The sequence below is a fragment of the Gadus chalcogrammus genome, chromosome 4, assembly GCF_026213295.1.
Source record: "Gadus chalcogrammus isolate NIFS_2021 chromosome 4, NIFS_Gcha_1.0, whole genome shotgun sequence".
In the NCBI taxonomy this organism is placed as follows: Eukaryota; Metazoa; Chordata; class Actinopteri; order Gadiformes; family Gadidae; genus Gadus; species Gadus chalcogrammus.
The window spans coordinates 34,007,854-34,031,529 of NC_079415.1; the positions used below are offsets into that span (position 1 = coordinate 34,007,854).

Below are 23,676 nucleotides of genomic sequence, written 5' to 3' on the forward strand. Positions count from 1 at the left end.
CATAATTACTCACGGCAACTGAGCGGAAAAAAAACATTCCACCCTGTGCTGTTTTTAACTGACTCCAAGAGCGGACGCAATCGGACATGGTCGGAAATGGCATCGACCGTTTCACGAAGCATTCTGAATTCAAGATCGCAGAGCGGACGCAATCGGAAATGTTCGGAAATGGCATCGACCGTTTCAAATGGCAACGACCGTTTACGAGACGGAAAGTCGCGTCGCCGACCAGGCCATATTCCCTGGGCGGGGCAAGCAGAAAAAGGTGAGGAAATCTTTCCCCGTAAATGACATGATTAAAAATGTATGCAAAAAAAAAGAATGAGCAATAAAATGCAAGAAGAAAAATAGAAGCAAACAATTGTTTTCCTCCGGACACTAAGCAACCAAAACAGGTTTAGATAATACAGCTGAAATAAAACAGTCCATGTCAAAAGGGATAGGAAGATGTTTAAAACTTTTCCGGTCCTATTTATGATCATGATGTTCAGCTCGTAGGTTAAAACAAATCAAGCTTTAGGACAAAATAATAACCAGTTTTGATGTCGCGTGTTTTTGTTCTCTGTTATTGCATGTGAACCACTAGGGGGTGTTGATTCACCTCGGTGCAGTTCATCTTCCGAGCTGCACCGTCGCGCGAGCATGCGCCCGCGCCCGCGCCCACACACACACACCCACACACAACTTTCAGCTGTGGAGAGTTCAGCTGAACGGTACTGGGTTTGAGTCCCAATGTCTGCAGCCTATAAGTAGAATCCTAAAGATCAAGATGCCCCCTAACCCCTACCTGACCCTTATCATATGTATCCGTATGTATCTATTTACTCTGTCTAACCCAACCTCCTCCTTGAATAACATCTGTATTCACTGTTTTGGTTAAGGGTACAGAACGTGAGGAGGGGACCCAAGTGCAGAACACAGACAGAGACGGGGTAAAGGGGAAACGGGGTTTATTGGTAGGCAGGCGGGTAGTCCGACAAGCAAGGGGGTCAGGTAACAGGCGGGCGATCAGACAGTCAGGGGCTTGGCGACAGATGGGTAGTCAGGCAGGCAGGGGCCCGGTAACGAGCAGGCAGTCAGGGGCTTGGCGACAGACGGGTAGTCAGGCAGGCAGGGGTTCGATGGCAGGGGAAGTACTAGAGAGGAAGAGAGGTGGTTATCAAGGGTTCAGGCTAGAGACAGTTTTCAAGAATACTGGTAGGACCGATACTGACTGTGTAGACGTAACGACGAACTGGCGCCGGCTGGTAGGAGATCTCCGGCTGAAGTAGGGAATGGTGATTTGATGATTGCAGCCTGGTGTGTGAGGAGAAGGACCACTGGCGTCAAGTGGCCACTAGATGGAGGTAGTGGACTGCGTAGCAGGACCCGGCGTGACAGTTTTACCCCCAACTGCTCTTTAAATCACATGTATCTGTTCACAGTTTAACCCCTACCTGCTTCTTGAATCAAATTTATGCAATACTGTAAGTAGCATTTGGGTGAGCGGGTCTGATGAATGACAAAAATAAATACCTGAGACCGTTTATCAAAGCCATGTTTTATTACCCTGCTATTGCATCTGGAACCACTAGGGGGCAGTGCATTGGTGCATGAGATCCGCCGACAGACGCAGGTAGTGTGAACAAGCCATGACGCCTCGTGCCCACTGCCTCCGTCCATTGACTGAACCCCATTGACTTTGAATGGGGACGGACGCATAATACATGGTGGATCCGTGCGCACCGTTCCGTCAAAAAGTTGAAAAATGTTCAACTTTTTCGGCAGCAACGGATCCGTCATCCAATCAGAACCCTGCATGCAAATTTAAGCACTGTGACGCGACTCGGGCTCTGACGACCCTGGAAACCTCCCCCCTCCGCCAGCCACGCCTTCTACGTCCTTTGACTGACGGTGCAGTGGGCATGACCCTTCCGCCCCGTGCCCACTACCTCCGTCCGTTGACTGATCCCCATTGACTTTGAATGGGGACGGACGCGCAATGCATTGTGGATCCGTCCGTTCCGTTGGAGCCTTCGGCTCAGTCAAGAAGTTGAAAATGTTCAACTTTTTCGGCAGCGACGGATCCGTCATCTAATCAGATCACGTATGCAAATTTAAGCACTGTGACGCGACTCTGGCTCTGACGATACTGGAAAGCAGGAAAGCGGGTCATCTTGCATCGCAACAAGCAGGAAGTAGCGGGAAGAACCCGGCGAAGCGATTTGATTGGCTGACGGATGCCTCTGCAAAGACTACTCCCCCATCAGTCAGCAACGCCTTCCCACGTCCGTTGACTGACGGTGCAGTGGGCACGAACGCCCCGTGCCCATGTGCCAGCCAGAGTTCCATGTTCCATTCTGGTGAAAATGACTATACAAAATCACATGTTGATATATGTTGCAGTCATACTGACCTGTGTTTTAATAAAAGTGCTTCCAACGTCTCACATGTGGATTTTGACTTAAAAAAAATCTTTAACCCACTCTATAGAAAATATTGAGATATATATCGTATATCGCCATTCAGCCAAAAAATATCGGGATATCATCTTTTGCCCATATCGTGCAGCCCTACATAGACTCATGACATCATTCTGGGGACATCCAAACAATTTGGTGACCTTTGACCTCAGGGGCACGCCAAACAGGACGTGAGCTTATATCTCTGCAAGGCCTTCATGCATCCAAACCAACAACTTGGCTCATAGTCTTATGACCCTATCCAGATGATGCCCAAATAATTTGGTGTGATTTGACTTTTAGGGGTGCGTTGTTAGCAGTCTATTCCAGCCCTTAGAAAGCAACTTCAATGTATTTTCATTGTGATACCCATTTGCCAATAACTTTCAGTGTCAGTAAAATCTAATCATATGTATTTTTTCATGGTCATATCTTATACCGTGTTACATAAAACTGATAACATATCAATCATATTCAATCATCATGTAAATCCGACATGCAGCATACAAACAGAACACTACTTCATTTATTTCAATGTTAGTTGCGTTGAACAGCACTCATTAATGGGTAGACACTGCACCCTTGTGGCGACAAGCGGTACTTAATGTACAATGCAACAATGACTATATTTACCATTCCGCCCACGTACAATATTAACTGCAATTCCCACTGGATTAGATGCTTCACGAACCACCTCCAGAACGGATGCTTGTTTACATTGTGTCTCTTTTAAGGATATTGTTCCGAATACCCCTATGTATTTGTGACATTTGTTCTGTCAGGCAGACCATATTGCGCCCTTACCTCTAGGTGGGGCCCCCCATTTGGTAAACATTGACGCGTACTCGCATAATGCTCATCCCACCGGCTGTCAGTATTACCGATTACCGAGACGGTCGTCATGTAGCCACCTAGCCGATTACGTCCGTCCAGCAAAATTAGTTCATCAATTCCCATTATGTCTGATCCCCACACTGCTGCTTGCAGCTATATTTTCTAATTATTGTTCTAATTCTATGACAGGGTATCTGCAAGTTTCAGCAAGTCAAATTCAAGACTTTTTAATACCACCTTGAATGATGTTTTAAGACCTAAAACACGCAATGGTGGGGGTTGGCAACAGACGCAAGCCAACTTCGGAAACGGACGTCTTCCAGCAAACTTTCCTTGAATTTGAACCTACCCATTGTCGCAGATTAGCCAGCAAGCACAAAGATAATCGTTTAAATATGCAGCTATCAAGAAAGAAGCCTCTCTACACGTCCATCCTGAAAAGCTCCACGAGAAAAATAAAAAAATAAATAGTCCTGCCCCTACAAATTTAAGACCTTGAGTTACAGTATTTAAGACTACCATGTGACATTTGTACCGAGTTTAAAACTTTAAGGCCTTAAATTTAGAAAAGAATTTGAGACTTCTTAAGACTTTTTAAGGATGCGCAGACACTAGGGATGGGCAAAATGATTCTTTTCCGGGAACTAGTTCTTTCAGTTCAGTTCACTATAACGATTCGTTTATTTGATTCGTTCGTTTTGATTCGTTCGTTACGTCAGATTACATCTTAAAAAAAATTAAAAATAAAAAAACTTTTTTTTATAATTTTTTTTTTTTTTTTAATTGGTCGTGGGTCCGGATAGGACCGTCAAGACCGCAGTCCGCCGTTTGGAGATACCTGCTATATCGTATGTCGAACGTCCCACCAATATTTATACCACTTGCTTACTCTCTATATTTCATTCATGGTTTTACATTTATAATTTTATTTTACTTTACATTTAATTCTTCATTGTTCAGGCATTACAGAACTTGCATGGTCATAAATAAAAAATACGAACTGCAGTTTAATTTCTTTGTTTGTTCTTAAATTGACGTAGAATGGAGCAAAGACTCCTGGGATTGGGAAATGCGTTTATCCAATAAACAGATGGAGGTCAAGTCTATTTTCGAAAAAATGTAGGGGGATATATGAGTCGAATGGTATGACCCAAGATACGTCAGAGAGAGAAAGCGCGCATATTCGACGGTACCGCCTTGTCATTGGTTTACCCAGGTGCCATTCCAACACCATTGCTACCTCTCATTGGCTGAATCTTTGAGGAAGTTGTAGACTCAATCAATATAAGTCGCGGGGAGACGGAGCTCTGTTCGTTTGTATATTTTATTTACGTGACCATATGTTTGGTTGATGTTAAAAAAAAGGAATCAAAGAACCAGTTCTTCTTGTTTTAGGGAACCAGTTCTTGTCATTCACGTTCGGGATTCGTTCGTTGTAACGAATCAGTCGCGACCGACACATCCCTAGCAGACACCCTGTATGATTAATAGGAATAAAGGGCGCCACTAGAGGGCGCCCCCAACACATTTGTCACCCGCCGCTGCAATCTCCGAGTTCGCTTATAGCAACCGGCGGCCCTGGCTGCAGCTGGCGTTGCATTGCAGACACGCAGGGCTTATAAACAGGGGTGAGTCCTCGTGTGGATCTTCAGGCTGGAGCGCTTTGTGAAGCTCTTCTTGCATTGGTCACAGCTGTAGGGCTTCTCGCCGTTGTGAGTCTTCATGTGGAGCTGCATGTTGTCTTTCCGTCCGAAGCTCTTCTTGCATTGGTCACAACTGTAGGGCTTCTCCCCGGTGTGAGTCCTCATGTGGATCTTCAGGCTGAAGCACTCTGAGAAGCACATTGTGCATTGGTCACACCTGTAGGGCTTCTCGCCGGTGTGAGTCTTGATGTGGATCTTCAAGCTGGAGCGCTCTGCGAAGCGCTTCACGCATTGGTCACACTTGTAGGGCTTCTCGCCGGTGTGAGTCTTGATGTGATGCCTCAGGGTGCTTTTCAGTCCAAAGCTCTTCTTGCATTGGTCACACCTGTAGGGCCTCTCGCCGGTGTGAGTCCTTATGTGGTTCTTCAAGTTGGAGCGCTCTGCGAAGCGCTTCACGCATTGGTCACACTTGTAGGGCTTCTCCCCGGTGTGAGTCCTCATGTGGATCTTCAGGCTGGAGCGCTTTGTGAAGCTCTTCTTGCATTGGTCACAACTGTAGGGCTTCTCGCCGGTGTGAGTCTTCATGTGGGTCTTCAGGTTGGAGCACCCTGTGAAGCACATTGTGCATTGGTCACACCTGTAGGGCTTCTCGCCGGTGTGAGTCTTGATGTGATGCCTCAGGGTGCTTTTCAGTCCAAAGCTCTTCTTGCATTGGTCGCACCTGTAGGGCTTCTCGCCGGTGTGAGTCCTTATGTGGTTCTTCAAGTTGTAGCGCTCTGCGAAGCGCTTCACGCATTGGTCACACTTGTAGGGCTTCTCCCCGGTGTGAGTCCTCAAGTGGATCTTCAGGTTCGAGTTCTTTGTGAAGCTCTTCGTGCATTGGTCACACCTGTAGGGCCTGTCGCCGGTGTGAGTCCTTATGTGGATCTTCAAGCTGGAGCGCTCTGTGAAGCGCTTCACGCATTGGTCACACTTGTAGGGCTTCTCCACGGTGTGAGTCCTCAAGTGGGTATTCAGGGCGGAAATATGACTATAGCGCTTCACGCATTGGTCACACTTGTAGGGCTTCTCCCTTGAGTGAGTCCACATGTGGATCTTAAGGGTGCCTTTCAGACTGAAGCTCATCGTACATTGGTCACACCTGTAGGGCTTCTCCCAAGAATGAGTCCTCATGTGGGTCTTCAGGGTGCCATTCAGACTGAAACTCATCGTGCATTGGTCACACTTGTAGGGCTTCTCCCCGGAGTGAGTTCTCATGTGGAGCTTCAGGCTGCCTTTCTGACTGAAGCGCTTCGTGCATTGGTCACACTTGTAGGGCTTCTCGCCGGAGTGAGTCCTCATGTGGATCTTCAGGTCGCATTGCCGTTGGAAGCGCATCATGCATTGGTCACACTTGTAGGGCTTCTCCCCGGAGTGAGTTTGAATGTGGCGGGTCAGGTAGCCTTTCCGACTGAAGCGCCTCATGCATTGGTCGCACCCGTACGGCTTCTCGTCGGTGTGGATCTGATTGGCCTTGTTGGGAATAACCTTTCCACACAAGACACCGGGCCGGCCCTTGCGGCCGCCCCCATGCCCAGTCAGCTCCTCAAGGTGGACGAGCCTCACGCTGCAGTTCAGGCTCTTGGCCACGCTGTGGTCAGCGGACAGCGAACTCAAGGCCTCCAGTTCTGACGCCGCAAAGAGGGTGTCATGGCCGTCCACCGCCAGAGGGCCCTCCCCTTGTCCGTAGACGCTCAGGATCCGCAGCTCCCCGTTGTGACTGGACATGCGGGAGGCGTCCACACGCAGACTCTCCGAGGTGGCGCCGCCCTGCGTGCTGCAGTCTCTAATGTCTTGGGCGTCTTCTTCAGAGAGGAAAACGAATGCAGAAAGTAATTGTTATGATACATAACATAGATATACATACTTGCATAGATGCAATGTGTATTAGTCAGTTCCTCCAGGATTTTGCGGGCCTTTTTTGAGATTGTTGCGGCCTAAAATGGCTGATGTTGCGTGAGCTTTTCCAAAAAGTTGCGATAAGAGATGCGATTTTCCTGATGTTAAATATTAAGTTATTACTGAATAAAACATTAATTAAAAGAACAAAAACACTGAGAAATGGTCCTATGAATAATTGATTCTTGATTCCTTCCGCGTTGGCAGTTGACTAGGATGCAACAGCCCGTGTCGTAGTGATCTGCCTCGTCGTCTGACGGCCTGCCTGCAGTTCTGTAGTTATGTTTTTGAGGTGGCAAAATGCTTATCAATTGAAGATTTATGCTTATGTTCCACCACAATATTGCATGCAGTGCAAGAAATATCCCGTTATTCGTGTAGAATAACAGGATACTGCTTTTCGAGATCTACCGCAGTTATTTCATCGGCGAGTGTGAAACGTTGGACGTGCACATGCTGCATGAATGCTTGAATCCCTTGAACTTAGTAAACACGGAAGTAAAGCAGAAGGTAGTTTGTCGACGTCAGTTCAAGACGACGCCATTGATTTGCGGGAAAGTTGCGGTGGTTAGTTAATATTGCGACACCGGCCTGAATTTGCGGAGATTGGTTGATGTTGCGTTGAAGTTCCAAATCACAACATTGCGAAATCCTGGAGGGTCTGATTACTAACCTCCAGCGGGCATGCCTCCACCAATATCCTCTTCAACCTTGATTGAAATGGTGTCTGGGATCTGCTGCTTTCCACATAAAGAAGGAAACACACACAAGACGTATTCTTTAATTTTCACCGAACAGTCGTTAATCCCCACTTACGACGCATTGAATCATAAAGGGGTGTGCTTCCATGGGTGTGTGCTGGAGTTGTAACAGAGGAAGCCTCTCTTTTAGAGGGTGAATGAGAAGATGAATTCCAACCTGCACACTCAGCTCCTCGCGGCAGACCAGCCGCTCGCCGCGCTCCAGGCTCTTGGCCACGCTGTGGTCCGCAGACAGCAAGTTCTGGGCCTCCACTTCTGACGCTGTGAAGAGGGTGTCATGGCCGTCCCCCGCCAGTGGACCCTCCCCTTTTCCGTGGACGCTCAGGATCTTCAGCTCCCCGCTGTGACTGGACATGAGGGAGGAGCCAGGGGCGTCCACACCCAGACTCTCTGAGGTGGCGCCGCGCTGCGTGCTACGGTCTCCAAAGGCATCGCAGTCTTCTGCAGGGGGAGGAAAAAAAAGACAGAAAGCACTGATTCCCCTAGATTTCTTTGTAGCAGTGGTGCTGTGAGTTGTTAACCTAGCAACACTAGGGGGGTCCGCGGGCATGCCCCCCCCCCCACCCCCGGAAAAATGCATGAAGTATAACCCTTTAAAGATCCCATGCCATGCTATTTTATGGATGCTTTAATATAGGTATTAGTGGACCACAAACACAGTATTCAAAGACGTCCCCGAAATTCAGCCGTGGTGCAGAGTTACAGCCACTCCGAGCTAGTCGCACATTGAGCTTCCCCCAAACGCGCTGTTTCGGTGGGCGTGTCAAGGCAGGTCAAGGAGGGGGGTGGGGGTGTGGCCCTGAGCAGCTTGTAGCCACAGTACGATTCGCTGTGGTTACGGTGGGCGTGTCAAGGCAGGTCAAGGAGGGGGGTGGGGGTGTGGCCCTGAGCAGCTTGTAGCCACGGTACCATGCGCTGTTTACGGTGGATGTATCGCAATGGCTCTTAGAAACCCATATAATTTATACATAGATATCTATATCATATAATATATAATATATATTATCACCTGGCCCTGAGCAGCTTGTAGCCACGGTACCATGCGCTGTTTACGGTGGATGTATCGCAATGGCTCTTAGAAACCCATATTATACATAGATATCTATATCATATAATATATATTATCACGGCCAAAAGCTGTGTGAGCCTCCAGACGATAGGCTATTATGAATCTCAAACGACCGCGTCATCTTCAGATTGATGTGGAAGTGGAAGAACCAGAGACGTCGGAGAACCCGACGAAGTCCTTTGTGATTCATTATATCGTCTGGAGTTGCACACAAGTATAGATGGGGAGTTTATTGTAACCCGCAAACGAGAGACAACAAATCTGAGTGAGATTTGCAAAGACACTGCAGAATGACTCTCGGCCTGCTCCTTATATCCCCAATCATTACACAACACAAAGTTGGACTTTCATACAATATTGATTTGCATAGCATGTTTTTTTGGGTCATACTGTATCTTCTGAACATATATTAACCTCTATGCAAACAGATAGACGATGTACATGTGTGAATGTCAGCATTGTCTACAGAACCCACTCACTGGCGCCACATCACACCTAACATATAGGGGAAAGGTGATCAGCTATCTTCCACCATTAAAGTATCTATATGATATGTAGGCCTGATAATAATCATAGTTTAACATTAAATGTAAGGTTAATTTCCACCATACCAGGTGAAGGAAACTCAACGAACACCAGCGCAAAATGAACTGAGCACAACATCACATGCGAGACAAGCACAATTACTCTATTTTGACAATAAGAATCGACATAGTGTCCTTCCTTTTAAGCTGATCAGCCAACATTCATACATTATGAATTCAGTGATGCTTGAGAATGATAAACCAGCTCATGTGGCATCTGTCTTGAAACCCTTCTGGGCTCTTGACTGATTCCATCTTTGAAATGCAACTCCCAAGTTTGACTCGTGTTTTACACGGTCTGGGTCTGGTCTTGGGTTCAAAAGGGTGGGTTATTTTCAAAAGAGGACAAGGCTTTGTGACGCAGGTAATATCTAGCATCAGCCTAGAATCTATGCTGCCTAGAATCTACTACATCAAAAGGAAATGTATTGAAGTTTGAAAGTACATACCTTCACTTTTAAAGTGGGACTGCAAAGTCTTTAAGGATAGCTGTGTGCCTACAGTAGGTGTTTCCAGGTGGTCTGTCTGGCAGGCAACATCCCTTGAGAGAAGCTGCTGAATGGAAGCACTTGATGAGCTGGCCTGTGCAGTGACAAGGTCAAATTAGTACTCAATTTATTACCTTGTATATGGTACAATTTGTAAGAAGATATATGATAAGCATGTTTAGTGAATTACATTAGCCCAATACTTAAATTAGATCTATGTAATGATCAAATTATATTACATAATTTAATTGATTACATATTTTTTCGTTCTTCTTAAAAGTTAATTTCATCTCTATACAATTACATCAAGCTCTGCAAAATCTGCTAATAACCCATTGATTTGAATCAAGTGTGAGGGGGAAATATGAGTGGGGCTATGTATTTAGGAAGAGTTAACAAACCATCATTATCTCTTCATCGGTCAAACGCTAGAACTACTGCGGTCACGTAACTGGTACAACATTTACATTTAGCAGACGCTTTGATCCAGCAGACGCTTTTGTACAATACTGTTGTATTTATTTGTAGTAGGGTGAGAAGACATTCTTAAAGATTAGGGGCATTCCCTCTGTGCACAAGCAGTAGAGATCAGTGCCTGTACCGCCTTTGTTGAATTGGGCCCATTCTCGTGTGATCCCCCTGGTTTGCAGAGGTGCACGCTCAGTCAGAACGGTGATCTAAATAACAAAGAAGTGGACAACACTCGGGATACATTGTGTGCGTTCATACACATACCTGATGCTACCTAACCGACCCATTATCGACAGTAACTTGGCTGTTGGCTGTAGAGCCAATGCTACAGCAACATTATAAGGATAACAAGGTAACCATACAGTAACGCAACACAATGAAATAGCGTTAATTTAATAATTTACTTACTTGTCTGCGGTTTGTAGCTGAGCCGAGGAGAGTTGGTACTGATCTAGAATCAATTCTCAGACGTTGAGCAAGTCCAGTTCTGTATTGGCCCAAGTTGAGGAAGCAGTCTTCGGTGAAATGTTTGGCGCAGACTCGCGCAGCATTTCCAGAGAAAATAAAATCAACCCACTGGTTCTTTAGAGGCTCGGATGAAGGAACTAAAAATATACTTTTATGCTCATTCGTACATCCAAACACTGAGCAACTGCCCTCCTTCGCTCGTTTGCGAGCCATGATGTGTTCTCTCCAGGAAATAACTTTGTGTGTTCAAAACGCCTCGGAAACAAATATTCCGTGGAGCTTCTTTTGTTAAAGCATTGCCGCATTCAAAACAGCTCCGAGTTTCGGAAGAGTGTTCAAAGCACTTTCCTTCGAGCTTAATGTCCGACTCCGAACCTCCCGGGAACTCCGACCGTTTTGAATGCAAGACAGGAAATGACGGATGGTGTCCGATGCATCCGGAACACACCAGCTCATTTTCTCATGTGCGGTTGCCGACCAGGCCATATTCCCTGGGCGGGGCAAGCAGAAAAAGGTGAGGAAATCTTTCCCCGTAATTTATTTTTATAAATGACATGATTAAAAATGTATACAAAAAAAAGAATGAGCAATAAAATGCAAGAAAAAAAATAGAAACAAACAATTGTTTTCCTCCGGACACTAAGCAACCAAAACAGGTTTAGATAATACAGCTGAAATAAAACAGTCCATGTCAAAAGGGATAGGAAGATGTTTAAAACTTTTCCGGTCCTATTTATGATCCTGATGTTCAGCTCGTAGGTTAAAACAAATCAAGCTTTAGGACAAAATAATAACCAGTTTTGATGTCGCGTGTTTTTGTTCTCTGTTATTGCATGTGAACCACTAGGGGGTGTTGATTCACCTCGGTGCAGTTCATCTTCCGAGCTGCACCGTCGCGCGAGCATGCGCCCGCGCCCGCGCCCACACACACACACACCCACACACAACTTTCAGCTGTGGAGAGTTCAGCTGAACGGTACTGGGTTTGAGTCCCAATGTCTGCAGCCTATAAGTAGAATCCTAAAGATCAAGATGCCCCCTAACCCCTACCTGACCCTTATCATATGTATCCGTATGTATCTATTTACTCTGTCTAACCCGACCTCCTCCTTGAATAACATCTGTATTCACTGTTTTGGTTAAGGGTACAGAACGTGAGGAGGGGACCCAAGTGCAGAACACAGACAGAGACGGGGTAAAGGGAAACGGGGTTTATTGGTAGGCAGGCGGGTAGTCCGACAAGCAAGGGGGTCAGGTAACAGGCGGGCGATCAGACAGTCAGGGGCTTGGCGACAGATGGGTAGTCAGGCAGGCAGGGGCCCGGTAACGAGCAGGCAGTCAGGGGCTTGGCGACAGACGGGTAGTCAGGCAGGCAGGGGTTCGATGGCAGGGGAAGTACTAGTGAGGAAGAGAGGTGGTTATCAACGGTTCAGACTAGAGACAGTTTTCAAGAATACTGGTAGGACCGATACTGACTGTGTAGACGTAACGACGAACTGGCGCCGGCTGGTAGGAGATCTCCGGCTGAAGTAGGGAATGGTGATTTGATGATTGCAGCCTGGTGTGCGAGGAGAAGGACCACTGGCGTCAAGTGGCCACTAGATGGAGGTAGTGGGCCGCGTAGCAGGACCCGGCGTGACAGTTTTACCCCCAACTGCTCTTTAAATCACATGCATCTGTTCACAGTTTAACCCCTACCTGCTTCTTGAATCTAATTTATGTAATACTGTAAGTAGCATTTGGGTGAGCGGGACTGATGAATGACAAAAATAAATACCTGAGACCGTTTATCAAAGCCATGTTTTATTACCCTGCTATTGCATCTGGAACCACTAGGGGGCAGTGCATTGGTGCATGAGATCCGCCGACAGACGCAGGTAGTGTGAACAAGCCCTGACGCCTCGTGCCCACTGCCTCCGTCCATTGACTGATCCCCATTGACTTTGAATGGGAACGGACGCATAATAGCCTACATGGTGGATCCGTGCGCACCGTTCCGTCAAAAAGTTGAAAAATGTTCAACTTTTTCGGCAGCAACGGATCCGTCATCCAATCAGATCCCGCATGCAAATTTAAGCACTGTGACGCGACTCGGGCTCTGACGACCCTGGAAACCTCCCCCCTCCGCCAGCCACGCCTTCTACGTCCTTTGACTGACGGTGCAGTGGGCATGACCCTTCCGCCCCGTGCCCACTACCTCCGTCCGTTGACTGATCCCCATTGACTTTAATGGGGACGGACGCGCAATGCATTGTGGATCCGTCCGTTCCGTTGGAGCCTTCGGCTCAGTCAAGAAGTTGAAAAATGTTCAACTTTTTCGGCAACGACGGATTCGTCATCCAATCAGATCGCGTATGCAAATTTAAGCACTGTGACGCGACTCTGGCTCTGACGATACTGGAAAGCAGGAAAGCGGGTCATCTTGCATCGCAACAAGCAGGAAGTAGCGGGAAGAACCCGGCGAAGCGATTTGATTGGCTGACGGATGTCTCTGCAAAGACTACTCCCCCCTCCGCCAGCCACGCCTTCTACGTCCGTTGACTGACGGTGCAGTGGGCACGAACGCCCCGCGCCCATGTGCCAGCGGCAGCCAGAGTTCCATGTTCCATTCTGGTGAAAATGACTACAAAATCACATGTTGATATATGTTGCAGTCATACTGACCTGTGTTTTAATAAAAGTGCTTCCAACGTCTCACATGTGGATTTTGACTTAAAAAAAAAACATCTAACCCACTCTATAGAAAATATCAAGATATATATCGTACATCGCCATTCAGCCAAAAAATATCGGGATATCATCTTTTGCCCATATCGTGCAGCCCTACATAGACTCATGACATCATTCTGGGGACATCCAAACAATTTGGTGACCTTTGACCTCAGGGGCACGCCAAACAGGAAGTGAGCTAATATCTCTGCAAGGCCTTCATGCATCCAAACCAAACTTGGCTCATAGTCTTATGACCCTATCCAGATGATGCCCAAATAATTTGGTGTGATTTGACTTTTAGGGGTGCGTTGTTAGCAGTCTATTCCAGCCCTTAGAAAGCAACTTCAATGTATTTTCATTGTGATACCCATTTGCCAATAACTTTCATTGTCAGTCAAATCTAATCATATGTATTTTTTCATGGTCATATCTTATACCGTGTTACATAAAACTGATAACATATCAATCATATTCAATTATCATGTAAATCCGACATGCAGCATACAAACAGAACACTACTTCATTTATTTCAATGTTAGTTGCGCTGAACAGCGCTCATTAATGGGTAGACACTGCACCCGTGTGGCGACAAGCGGTACTTAATGTACAATGCAACAATGACTATATTTACCATTCCGCCCACGTACAATATTAACTGCAATTCCCACTGGATTAGATGCTTCACGAACCACCTCCAGAACGGATGCTTGTTTACATTGTGTCTCTTTTAAGGATATTGTTCCGAATACCCCTATGTATTTGTGACATTTGTTCTGTCAGGCAGACTGTATTGCGCCCTTACCTCTAGGTGGGGTCCTTTTCCCATTTGGTAAACATTGACGCGTACTCGCATAATGCTCATCCCACCGACTGTCAGTATTACCGATTACCGAGACGGTCGTCATGTAGCCACCTAGCCGATTACGTCCGTCCAGCAAAATTAGTTCATCAATTCCCATTATGCCTGATCCCCACACTGCTGCTTGCAGCTATATTTTCTAATTATTGTTCTAATTCTATGACAGGGTATCTGCAAGTTTCAGCAAGTCAAATTCAAAACTTTTTAATACCACCTTGAATGATGTTTTAAGACCTAAAACACGCAATGGTGGGGGTTGGCAACAGACGCAAGCCAACTTCGGAAATGGACGTCTTCCAGCAAACTTTCCTTGAATTTGCACCTACCCATTGTCGCAGATTAGCCAGCAAGCACAAAGATAATCGTTTAAATATGCAGCTATCAAGAAAGAAGCCTCTCTACATGTCCTTCCTGAAAATCTCCCCGAGAAAAATAAAAAAATAAATAGTCCTGCCCCGACAAATTTAAGACCTTGAGTTACAGTATTTAAGACTACCATGTGACATTTGTACCGAGTTTAAAACTTTAAGGCCTTAAATTTAGAAACAAGAATTTAAGACTTCTTAAGACTTTTTAAGGATGCGCGGACACCCTGTATGATTAATGGGAATAAAGGGCGCCACTAGAGGGCGCCCCCAACACATTTGTCACCCGGCTCGGCAATCTCCGAGTTCGCTAATAGCAACCGGCGGCCCTGCCTGCAGCTGGCGTTGCATTGCAGACACGCAGGGCATATAAACGGGGGTGAGTCCTTGTGTGGATCTTCAGGGCAGAGCTCCCTGCGAAGCGCATCGTGCATTGGTCACAGCTGTAGGGCCTCTCGCCGGTGTTGAGTCCTTATGTGGATCTTCAAGCTGGAGCGCTCTGTGAAGCGCTTCACGCATTGGTCACACTTGTAGGGCTTCTCGCCGGTGTGAGTCTTGATGTGCTTCCTCAGGGTGCTTCTCCGTCCAAAGCTCTTCTTGCATTGGTCGCACCTGTAGGGCTTCTCCCCGGTGTGAGTCCTCATGTGGTCCTTCAAGTTGGAGCGCTCTGTGAAGCGCTTCACGCATTGGTCACACTTGTAGGGCTTCTCGCCGGTGTGAGTCATCATGTGGATCTTCAAGCCGGAGCGCTCTGTGAAGCGCTTCACGCATTGCTCACACTTGTAGGGCTTCTCGCCGGTGTGAGCCTTGATGTGATTCCTCAGGGAGCTTATCCGTCCAAAGCTCTTCTTGCATTGGTCACACCTGTAGGGCTTCTCGCCGGTGTGAGTCCTCATGTGGAGATTCAAGCTGGAGCGCTCTGCGAAGCGCTTCACGCATTGGTCACACTTGTAGGGCTTCTCGCCGGTGTGAGTCCTAATGTGGATCTTCAGGCTGTAGCTCTCTGCGAAGCGCATCGTGCATTGGTCACAGCTGTAGGGCTTCTCGCCGGTGTGAGTCCTCATGTGGGTCTTCAGCTTGTAGCACTCTGCGAAGCACATTGTGCATTGGTCACACTTGTAGGGCTTCACCCCTTCGTGAGTCATCATGTGGCGGTTCAGGCAGCCTTTCAGACTGAAGCGCTTCATGCATTGGTAGCACCTGTACGGCTTCTTGTCGTTGTGGGTCCTCATGGGGACGATCATATTGGCATTGTTGGGAAAAACCTTGCCACCCAAGACACCGGGCCGGCCCTTGCAGCCGCCCTGATGCCCAGTTAGCTCCTCAAGGCGGACGAGCCTCACGCTGCAGTTCAGGCTCTTGGCCACGCTGTGGTCACCTTGTCCGTAGACGCTCAGGATGCGCAGCTCCCCGCTGTGACTTGACATGTGGGAGGAGCCAGGGGCGTCCACACGCAGACTCTCCGAGGTGGCGCCGCGCTGCGTGCTGCAGTCTCTAATGTCTTGGGCGTCTTCTTCAGAGCGGAAAACGAATGCAGAAAGTAATTGTTATGATACATAACAGATAGTTACATATGTTATGTAGTGCCTCCATGATTTCGCGGGGCTTTTTTGAGATTATTGCAGCCTAAAATAGCTGATATTGGGTGAGCTTTTCCAAAAAGTTGCGATTAGAGATGCGATTTTCCATTTGTTAAACATTAAGTTATTACTGAAAAAAACATAAATTAAAAGAACAAAAACACTGAGAAATGTTCTTATGAATGTTTGATTCGTGATTCCTTCCGCGCTGGCAGTTGACTAGGATGCAACAGCCCATGTCTTAGTGATCTGCCTCGTTGTCTGACGGCCTGCCTGCAGTTCTGTTTTCGCGGTGGCAAAATGCTTATCAATTGAAGATTTATGTGTGTTTATGTTTATGTGATTTATGTTCCACCACAATGTTGCATGCAGTGCAAGAAATATCCCGTTATTCATGTAGAATAACAGGATACTGCTTTTCGCGATCTACTGCAGTTATTTCTTCGGCGAGTATGAAACGTTGGACGTGCACATGCTGCATGAATGCTTGAATCCCTTGAACTTAGTAAACACGGAAGTAAAGCGGAAGGTAGTTTGTCGACGTCAGTTCAAGACGACGCCAATGATTTGCGGGAAAGTTGCGGTGGTTAGTTAATATTGCGACACCGGCCTGAATTTGCGGAGATTGGTTGATGTTGCGTTGAAGTTCCAAATCACAACATTGCGAAATCCTGGAGGGTCTGATTACTAACCTCCAGCGGGCATGCCTCCACCAATATCCTCTTCAACCTTGATTGAAATGGTGTCTGGGGTCTGCTGCTTTCCACATAAAGAAGGAAACACACACAAGACATATTCTTTAATTTTCACCGAACAGTTGTTAATCCCCACTTACGACGCATTGAATCATAAAGGTGTGTGCTTGCTATGGGTGTGCGCTGGAGTTGTAACAGAGGAAGCCTCTTTTGGGTGATGAATAAGAAGATGATTTCCAACCTGCACACTCAGCTCCTCGTGGCAGACCAGCAGCTCGCCGCGCTCCACGCTCTTGGCCGCGCTGTGGTCCGCAGACAACGAGTTCAGGGCCTCCACTTCAGACGCGGTGAAGAGGGTGTCATGGCCGTCCACCGCCAGTGGGCCCTCCCCTTTACCGTAGACGATCACGATCTTCAGCTCCTCCCTGTGACTGGCCAGGTGGGAGGAGCCAGGGGCATCCACACCCAGACTCTCTGAGGTGGCGCCGCGCTGCGTGCTGCGGTCTCCAAATGCATTGCAGTCTTCTGCAGAGGGAGGAAAAAAAAAGACAGAAAGCACTGTTTCCCCTAGATTTCTTTGTATCAGTGGTGCTGTGAGTTGGTAACCTAGCAACACTAGGGGGGTCCGTGGACATGCCCCCCTGGTCTTGGGTTCAAAAGGGTGGGTTCTTTTCAAAAGAGGAACAGGCTTTGTGACGCAGGTAATATCTAGCATCAGCCTAGATTCTATGCTGCCTAGAATCTACTACATCAAAAGTAAATGTATTGAAGTTTGAAAGCACATACCTTCACTTTTAAAGTGGGACTGCAAAGTCTTTAAGGATAGCCGTGTGGCTACAGTATGAGTTTCCAGGTGGTCTGTCTGGCAGGCAACATCCCTTGAGAGAAGCTGCTGAATGGAAGCACTTGATGAGCTGGGCAGTGACAAGGTCAAATTAGTACACAATTTATTACTTTGTATACTGTGCAATTTGTAAGAAGATATATGATAAGCATCTATGCAATGATCAAATTATATTACATCATTGAATTGATTACATATTTTTTAGTTCTTCTTAAAAGTTAATTTCATCTCTATACAATTACATCAAGCTCTGCAAAAATCTGCTAATAACCCATTGATTTGAATCAAGTGTGAAGGGGAAATATGAGTGGGGCTATGTATTTAGGAAGAGTTAACAAACCATCATTATCTCTTCATCGGTCAAACGCTAGAACTGCTGCGGTCACGTAACTGGTACAACATTTACATTTAGCAGACGCTTTTATCCAGCAGACGCTTTTGTACAATACTGTTGTATTTGTTTGTAGTAGGGTGAGAAGACATTCTTAAAGATTAGGGGCATTCCCTCTGTGTACAAGCAGTAGAGATCAGTGCCTGTACCCCCTTTGTTGAATTGGGCCCATTCATGTGTGATCCCCCTGGTTTGCAGAGGTGCACGCTCAGTCAGAACGGTGATCTAAATAACAAAGTGGACAACACTCGGGATACATTGTGTGCGTTCATACACATACCTGATGCTACCTACCCATTATCGACAGTAACTGGGCTGTTATCTGTAGAGCCAATGCTACAGCAACATTATAAGGATAACCAGGTACCATATACAGTAAAGCAACACAATGACATAGCGTTAATTTAATAATGTATTTACTTGTCTGCGGTTTGTAGCTGAGCCGAGGAGAGTTGGTACTGATCTAGAATCCATTTTCAGACGTTGAGCAAGTCCAGTTCTGTATTGGCCCAAGTTGAGGAAGCAGTCTTCGGTGAAATGTTTGGCGCAGACTCCCACATCATTTCCAGAGAAAATAAAATCAACCCACTGGTTCTTTAGAGGCTCGGATGAAGGAACTAAAAATATACTTTTGTGCTCATTTGTACATCCAAACACTGAGCAACTGCCCTCCGTCGCTCATTTGCGAGCCATGATTTCTCTCCAGGAAATAACTTTTGGTGTGTTCAAAACGCCTCGGATACCAATATTCCTTGGTGCTTCTTTTGTTAAAGCATTGCCGCATTCAAATCAGCTCCGAGTTTCGGAAGAGTGTTCAAAGCACTTTCCTTCGAGCTTAATGTCCGACTCCGAACCTCCCGGGAACTCCGACCGTTTTGAATGCAAGACAGGAAATGACGGATGGTGTCCGATGCATCCGGAACACACCATCAGCTCATTTTCTCATGTGCGGTCGCCGACCAGGCCATATTCCCTGGGCGGGGCAAGCAGAAAAAGGGGAGGAAATCTTTCCCCGTATTTTATTTTTTATAAATGACACGATTAAAAAATAATACAAAAAAAAGAATGAGCAATAAAATGCAAGAAATAAAATAGAAACAAACAATTGGTTTCCTCCGGACGACTAAGCAACAAAAACAGGCTTAGATAATACAGCTGAAATAAAACAGTCTGTCAAAAGGGATAGGAAGATGTTGGAAAACTTTTCCGGTCCTACCCCCTTTAATTTTTTGAGAATTTATGTTCATGATGTTCAGCTCGTAGGTTAAAACAAATCAAGCCTTACGACAAAATAATAACCAGTTTTTATGTCGCGTGTTTTAGTTCTGTTATTGCATGTGAACCACTAGGGGGTGTTGATCCACCTGAGTGCAGTTCACCTTCCGAGCTGCACCGACGCGCCGGCATGCGCCCGCCCGCCCGGAAAGTTAAATGAAAAAGTAAATGATTTAAAATATTTTTTAACAATTTTATTTCAGGACATGGCATGGATGATCACCGCATCACAAGGTGCATTGCGCTGTGCAAGAAAATTGTCAGCAGCTTTTCCTATAGCTGGAAACGGAGGAGAGAATTGGCTGGGGTGCAGATTCTGCTGGGTCTACCGACTCACCAGCTCACCACAGAGTCAGCCACTCGGATCGAGACAGCGCATTATGATTAATGGGAATAAAGGGCGCCACTAGAGGGCTCCCCCAACACATTAGTCACCCGCCTCGGCAATCTCCTAGTTCGCTTATAGCAACCGGCCGCCCTGGCTGCAGCTGGCGTTGCATTGCAGACACACAGGGCTTATAAACGGGGGTGAGTCCTCATGTGGATCTTCAGGGCAGAGCTCTCTGCGAAGCGCATCGTGCATTGGTCACAGCTATAGGGCTTCTCACCGGTGTTGAGTCTTCATGTGGAACTGCAGGTTGCATTTCTGTCCGAAGCTCTTCTTGCATTGGTCACACTTGTAGGGCTTCTCCCCGGTGTGAGTCCTCATGTGGATCTTCAGGTGTTGTTTCCGACTGAAGGGCTTCATGCATTGGTCACACTTGTAGGGCTTCTCGCCGGTGTGAGTCTTGATGTGAATCCTCAGGGTGCTTATCCGTCCAAAGCTCTTCTTGCATTGGTCACAACTGTAGGGCTTCTCCCCGGTGTGAGTCCTCATGTGGATCTTCAGGTGTTGTTTCCGTCCAAAGCTCTTCTTGCATTGGTCACAACTGTAGGGCTTCTCCCCGGTGTGAGTCCTCATGTGGGTCTTCAGGTTGGCACGCTCTGTGAAGCTCTTCTTGCATTGGTCACACTTGTAGGGCTTCTCCCCGGAGTGAGTCCTCATGTGGACGATCATATTGGCATTGTTGGGAATAACCTTTCCACATAAGACACCGGGCCGGCCCTTGCGGCCGCCCTGATGCCCAGTCAGCTCCTCAAGGCGGACCAACCGCACGCTGCAGTTCAGGCTCTTGGCCACGCTGTGGTCAGCGGACAGCGAGCTCAAGGCCTCCAGTTCTGACGCGGCAAAGAGGGTGTCATGGCCGTCCACCGCCAGTGGGCCCTCCCCTTTACCGTAGATCTTCAGCTCCTCCCTGTGACTGGCCAGGTGGGAGGAGCCGGGGGCGTCCACACCCAGACTCTCCGAGGTGGCGCCGCGCTGCGTGCTGCGGTCTACAAAGGAATCGCAGTCTTCTGCAGAGGGAGGAAAAAAAAGACAGAAAGCACTGTTTCCCCTAGATTTCAGTGGTGCTGCGAGTTGGTAACCTAGCAACACTAGGGGGGTCCGCGGGCATGCCCCCCCCCCCCCCCCCCCCGGAAAAATGCATGAAGAATAACCCTTTAAATGGTTACTTCTGATGAGATTTCTGGGGGGGGAAATGTACAGATTGAGCTTCCAAATATGACATTAAAACCAACAGAGTCAAAGCATCTGCTGAGACCAAATCAATGTGTAAATGTGCTTTGAACTTGGCCGAAACTTTATTTATATCATACCAGGTGAAGGAAACTCAACGAACACCAGCGCAAAATGATCTGAGCACAACATCACATGCGAGACAAGCGCAAATACTCTATTTTGACAATAAGAATCGACAAAGTGTCCTTCCTTTTAAGCTGATCAGCCAACATTCATACATTATGAATTCAGTGATGTTTGAGAATGATAAACCAGCTCATGTGGCATCTGTCTTGAAACCCTTCTGGGCTCTTGACTGATTCCATCTTTGAAATGCAACTCCCAAGTTTGACTCATGTTTTACACGGTCTGGGTCTGGTCTTGGGTTCAAAGGGTGGGTTCTTTTCAAAAGAGGAACAGGCTTTGTGACGCAGGTAATATCTAGCATCAGCCTACAATCTATGCTGCCTAGAATCTACTACATCAAAAGTACATGTATTGAAGTTTGAAAGTACATACCTTCACTTTTAAAACGGGTCCGCAAAGTCTTTAAGGATAGCCGGTGGTCGGTCTGGCAGGCAACATCCCTTGAGAGAAGCTGCTGAATGGAAGCACTTGATGAGCTGGGCAGTGACAAGGTCAAATTAGTACACAATTTATTACTTTGTATATTGTGCAATTTGTAAGAAGATATATGATAAGCATCTATGCAATGATCAAATTATATTACATCATTTAATTGATTACATATTTTTTAGTTCTTCTTAAAAGTTAATTTCATCTCTATACAATTACATCAAGCTCTGCAAAAATCTGCTAATAACCCATTGATTTGAATCAAGTGTGAGGGGGAAATATGAGTGGGGCTATGTATTTAGGAAGAGTTAACAAACCATCATTATCTCTTCATCGGTCAAACGCTAGAACTACTGCGGTCACGTAACTGGTACAACATTTACATTTACATTTAGCAGACGCTTTGATCCAGCAGACGCTTTTGTACAATACTGTTGTATTTGTTTGTAGTAGGGTGAGAAGACATTCTTAAAGATTAGGGGCATTCCCTCTGTGTACAAGCAGTAGAGATCAGTGCCTGTACCCCCTTTGTTGAATTGGGCCCATTCTCGTGTGATCCCCCTGGTTTGCAGAGGTGCACGCTCAGTCAGAACGGTGATCTAAATAACAAAGAAGTGGACAACACTCGGGATACATTGTGTGCGTTCATACACATACTTGATGCTACCTACCCATTATCGACAGTAACTTGGCTGTTGGCTGTAGAGCCAATGCTACAGCAACATTATAAGGATAACCAGGTAACCATATACAGTAAAGCAACACAATGACATAGCGTTAATTTAATAATGTATTTACTTGTCTGCGGTTTGTAGCTGAGCCGAGGAGAGTTGGTACTGATCTAGACTCCATTTTCAGACGTTGAGCAAGTCCAGCTCTGTATTGGCCCTAGTTGAGGAAGCAGTCGTCAGTGAAATGTTTGGCGCAGACTGGCGGATCATTTCCAGATAAAATAAAATCAACCCACTGGTTCTTTAGAGGCTCGGATGAAGGAACTAAAACTATACTTTTATGCTCATTTGTACATCCAAACCTTCGCTCGTTTGCGAGCCATGATTTCTCTCCAGGAAATAACTTTTGGTGTGTTCAAAACGCCTCGGATACCAATATTCCGTGGTGCTTCTTTTGTTAAAGCATTGCCGCGTTCAAAACAGCTCCGAGGTTCGGAAGAGTGTTCAAAGCACTTTCCTTCGAGCTTAATGTCCGACTCCGAACCTCCCGGGAACTCCGACCGTTTTGAATGCAAGACAGGAAATGACGGATGGTGTTTGATGCATCCGTAACACACCATCAGCTCATTTTCTCATGTGCGGTCGCCGACCAGGCCATATTCCCTGGGCGGGGCAAGCAGAAAAAGGGGAGGATTATTTTTTATAAATGACATGATTAAAAAATAATACAAAAAAAAGAATGAGCAATAAAATGCAAGAAATAAAATAGAAACAAACAATTGGTTTCCTCCGGACACTAAGCAACAAAAACAGGGTTAGATAATACAGCTGAAATAAAACAGTCCATGTCAAAAGGGATAGGAAGATGTTGAAAACTTTTCCGGTCCTATTTATGATCATGATGTTCAGCTCGTAGGTTAAAACAAATCAATCTTTAGGACAAAATAATAACCAGTTTTGATGTCGCGTGTTTTTGTTCTCTGTTATTGCATGTCAACCACTAGGGGGTGTTGATCCACCTCGGTGCAGTTCACCTTCCGAGCAGCACCGACGCGCGAGCATGCGCGCGCACGCACACACACACACACACACACACACACACACACACACACACACACACACACACACACACACACACACACACACACACACACACACACACACACCACAATTAGCAAGTAAACAGAAGAAAAAAAGAAAGTAGAAGAAAGACCCAACACGAACCCAACCCTTGTTAATGAACAAACAACATAATGGATTCATCAAGGTAGGCTTGTTTTCCTTTTCCCCACAGTGACTGAATTGAAGAAACACTTGTTAGAGACACTCTCTCTGTCTAGTGTTTCAACACAATTAAGTAAGTTGGAGTTAAACTTTGGCTAGGTATGCGTGTGGGCCTGTGTTTGTGCGT

General features: G+C 46.4%; 1 protein-coding gene across 1 annotated transcript; it reads right to left on the bottom strand.

Moving 5' to 3' along the window:
* Window positions 1–950: 950 nt before the first annotated feature.
* LOC130381028 (zinc finger protein 91-like) lies at window positions 951–22,844 on the bottom strand. Its single transcript, XM_056588450.1, is given in 15 exon segments — window positions 951–6,762; window positions 7,530–7,593; window positions 7,775–8,058; window positions 9,720–9,852; window positions 10,638–10,834; window positions 14,955–15,099; window positions 15,101–16,146; window positions 16,906–16,972; window positions 17,150–17,433; window positions 17,695–17,800; window positions 18,564–18,820; window positions 19,943–20,039; window positions 20,041–20,813; window positions 21,538–21,619; window positions 22,393–22,844. Coding segments are annotated over 15 exon segments (5,460 nt in total). The 5' UTR covers window positions 22,447–22,844; the 3' UTR covers window positions 951–4,891.
* Between the last annotated feature and the right edge of the window lie 832 nt (window positions 22,845–23,676).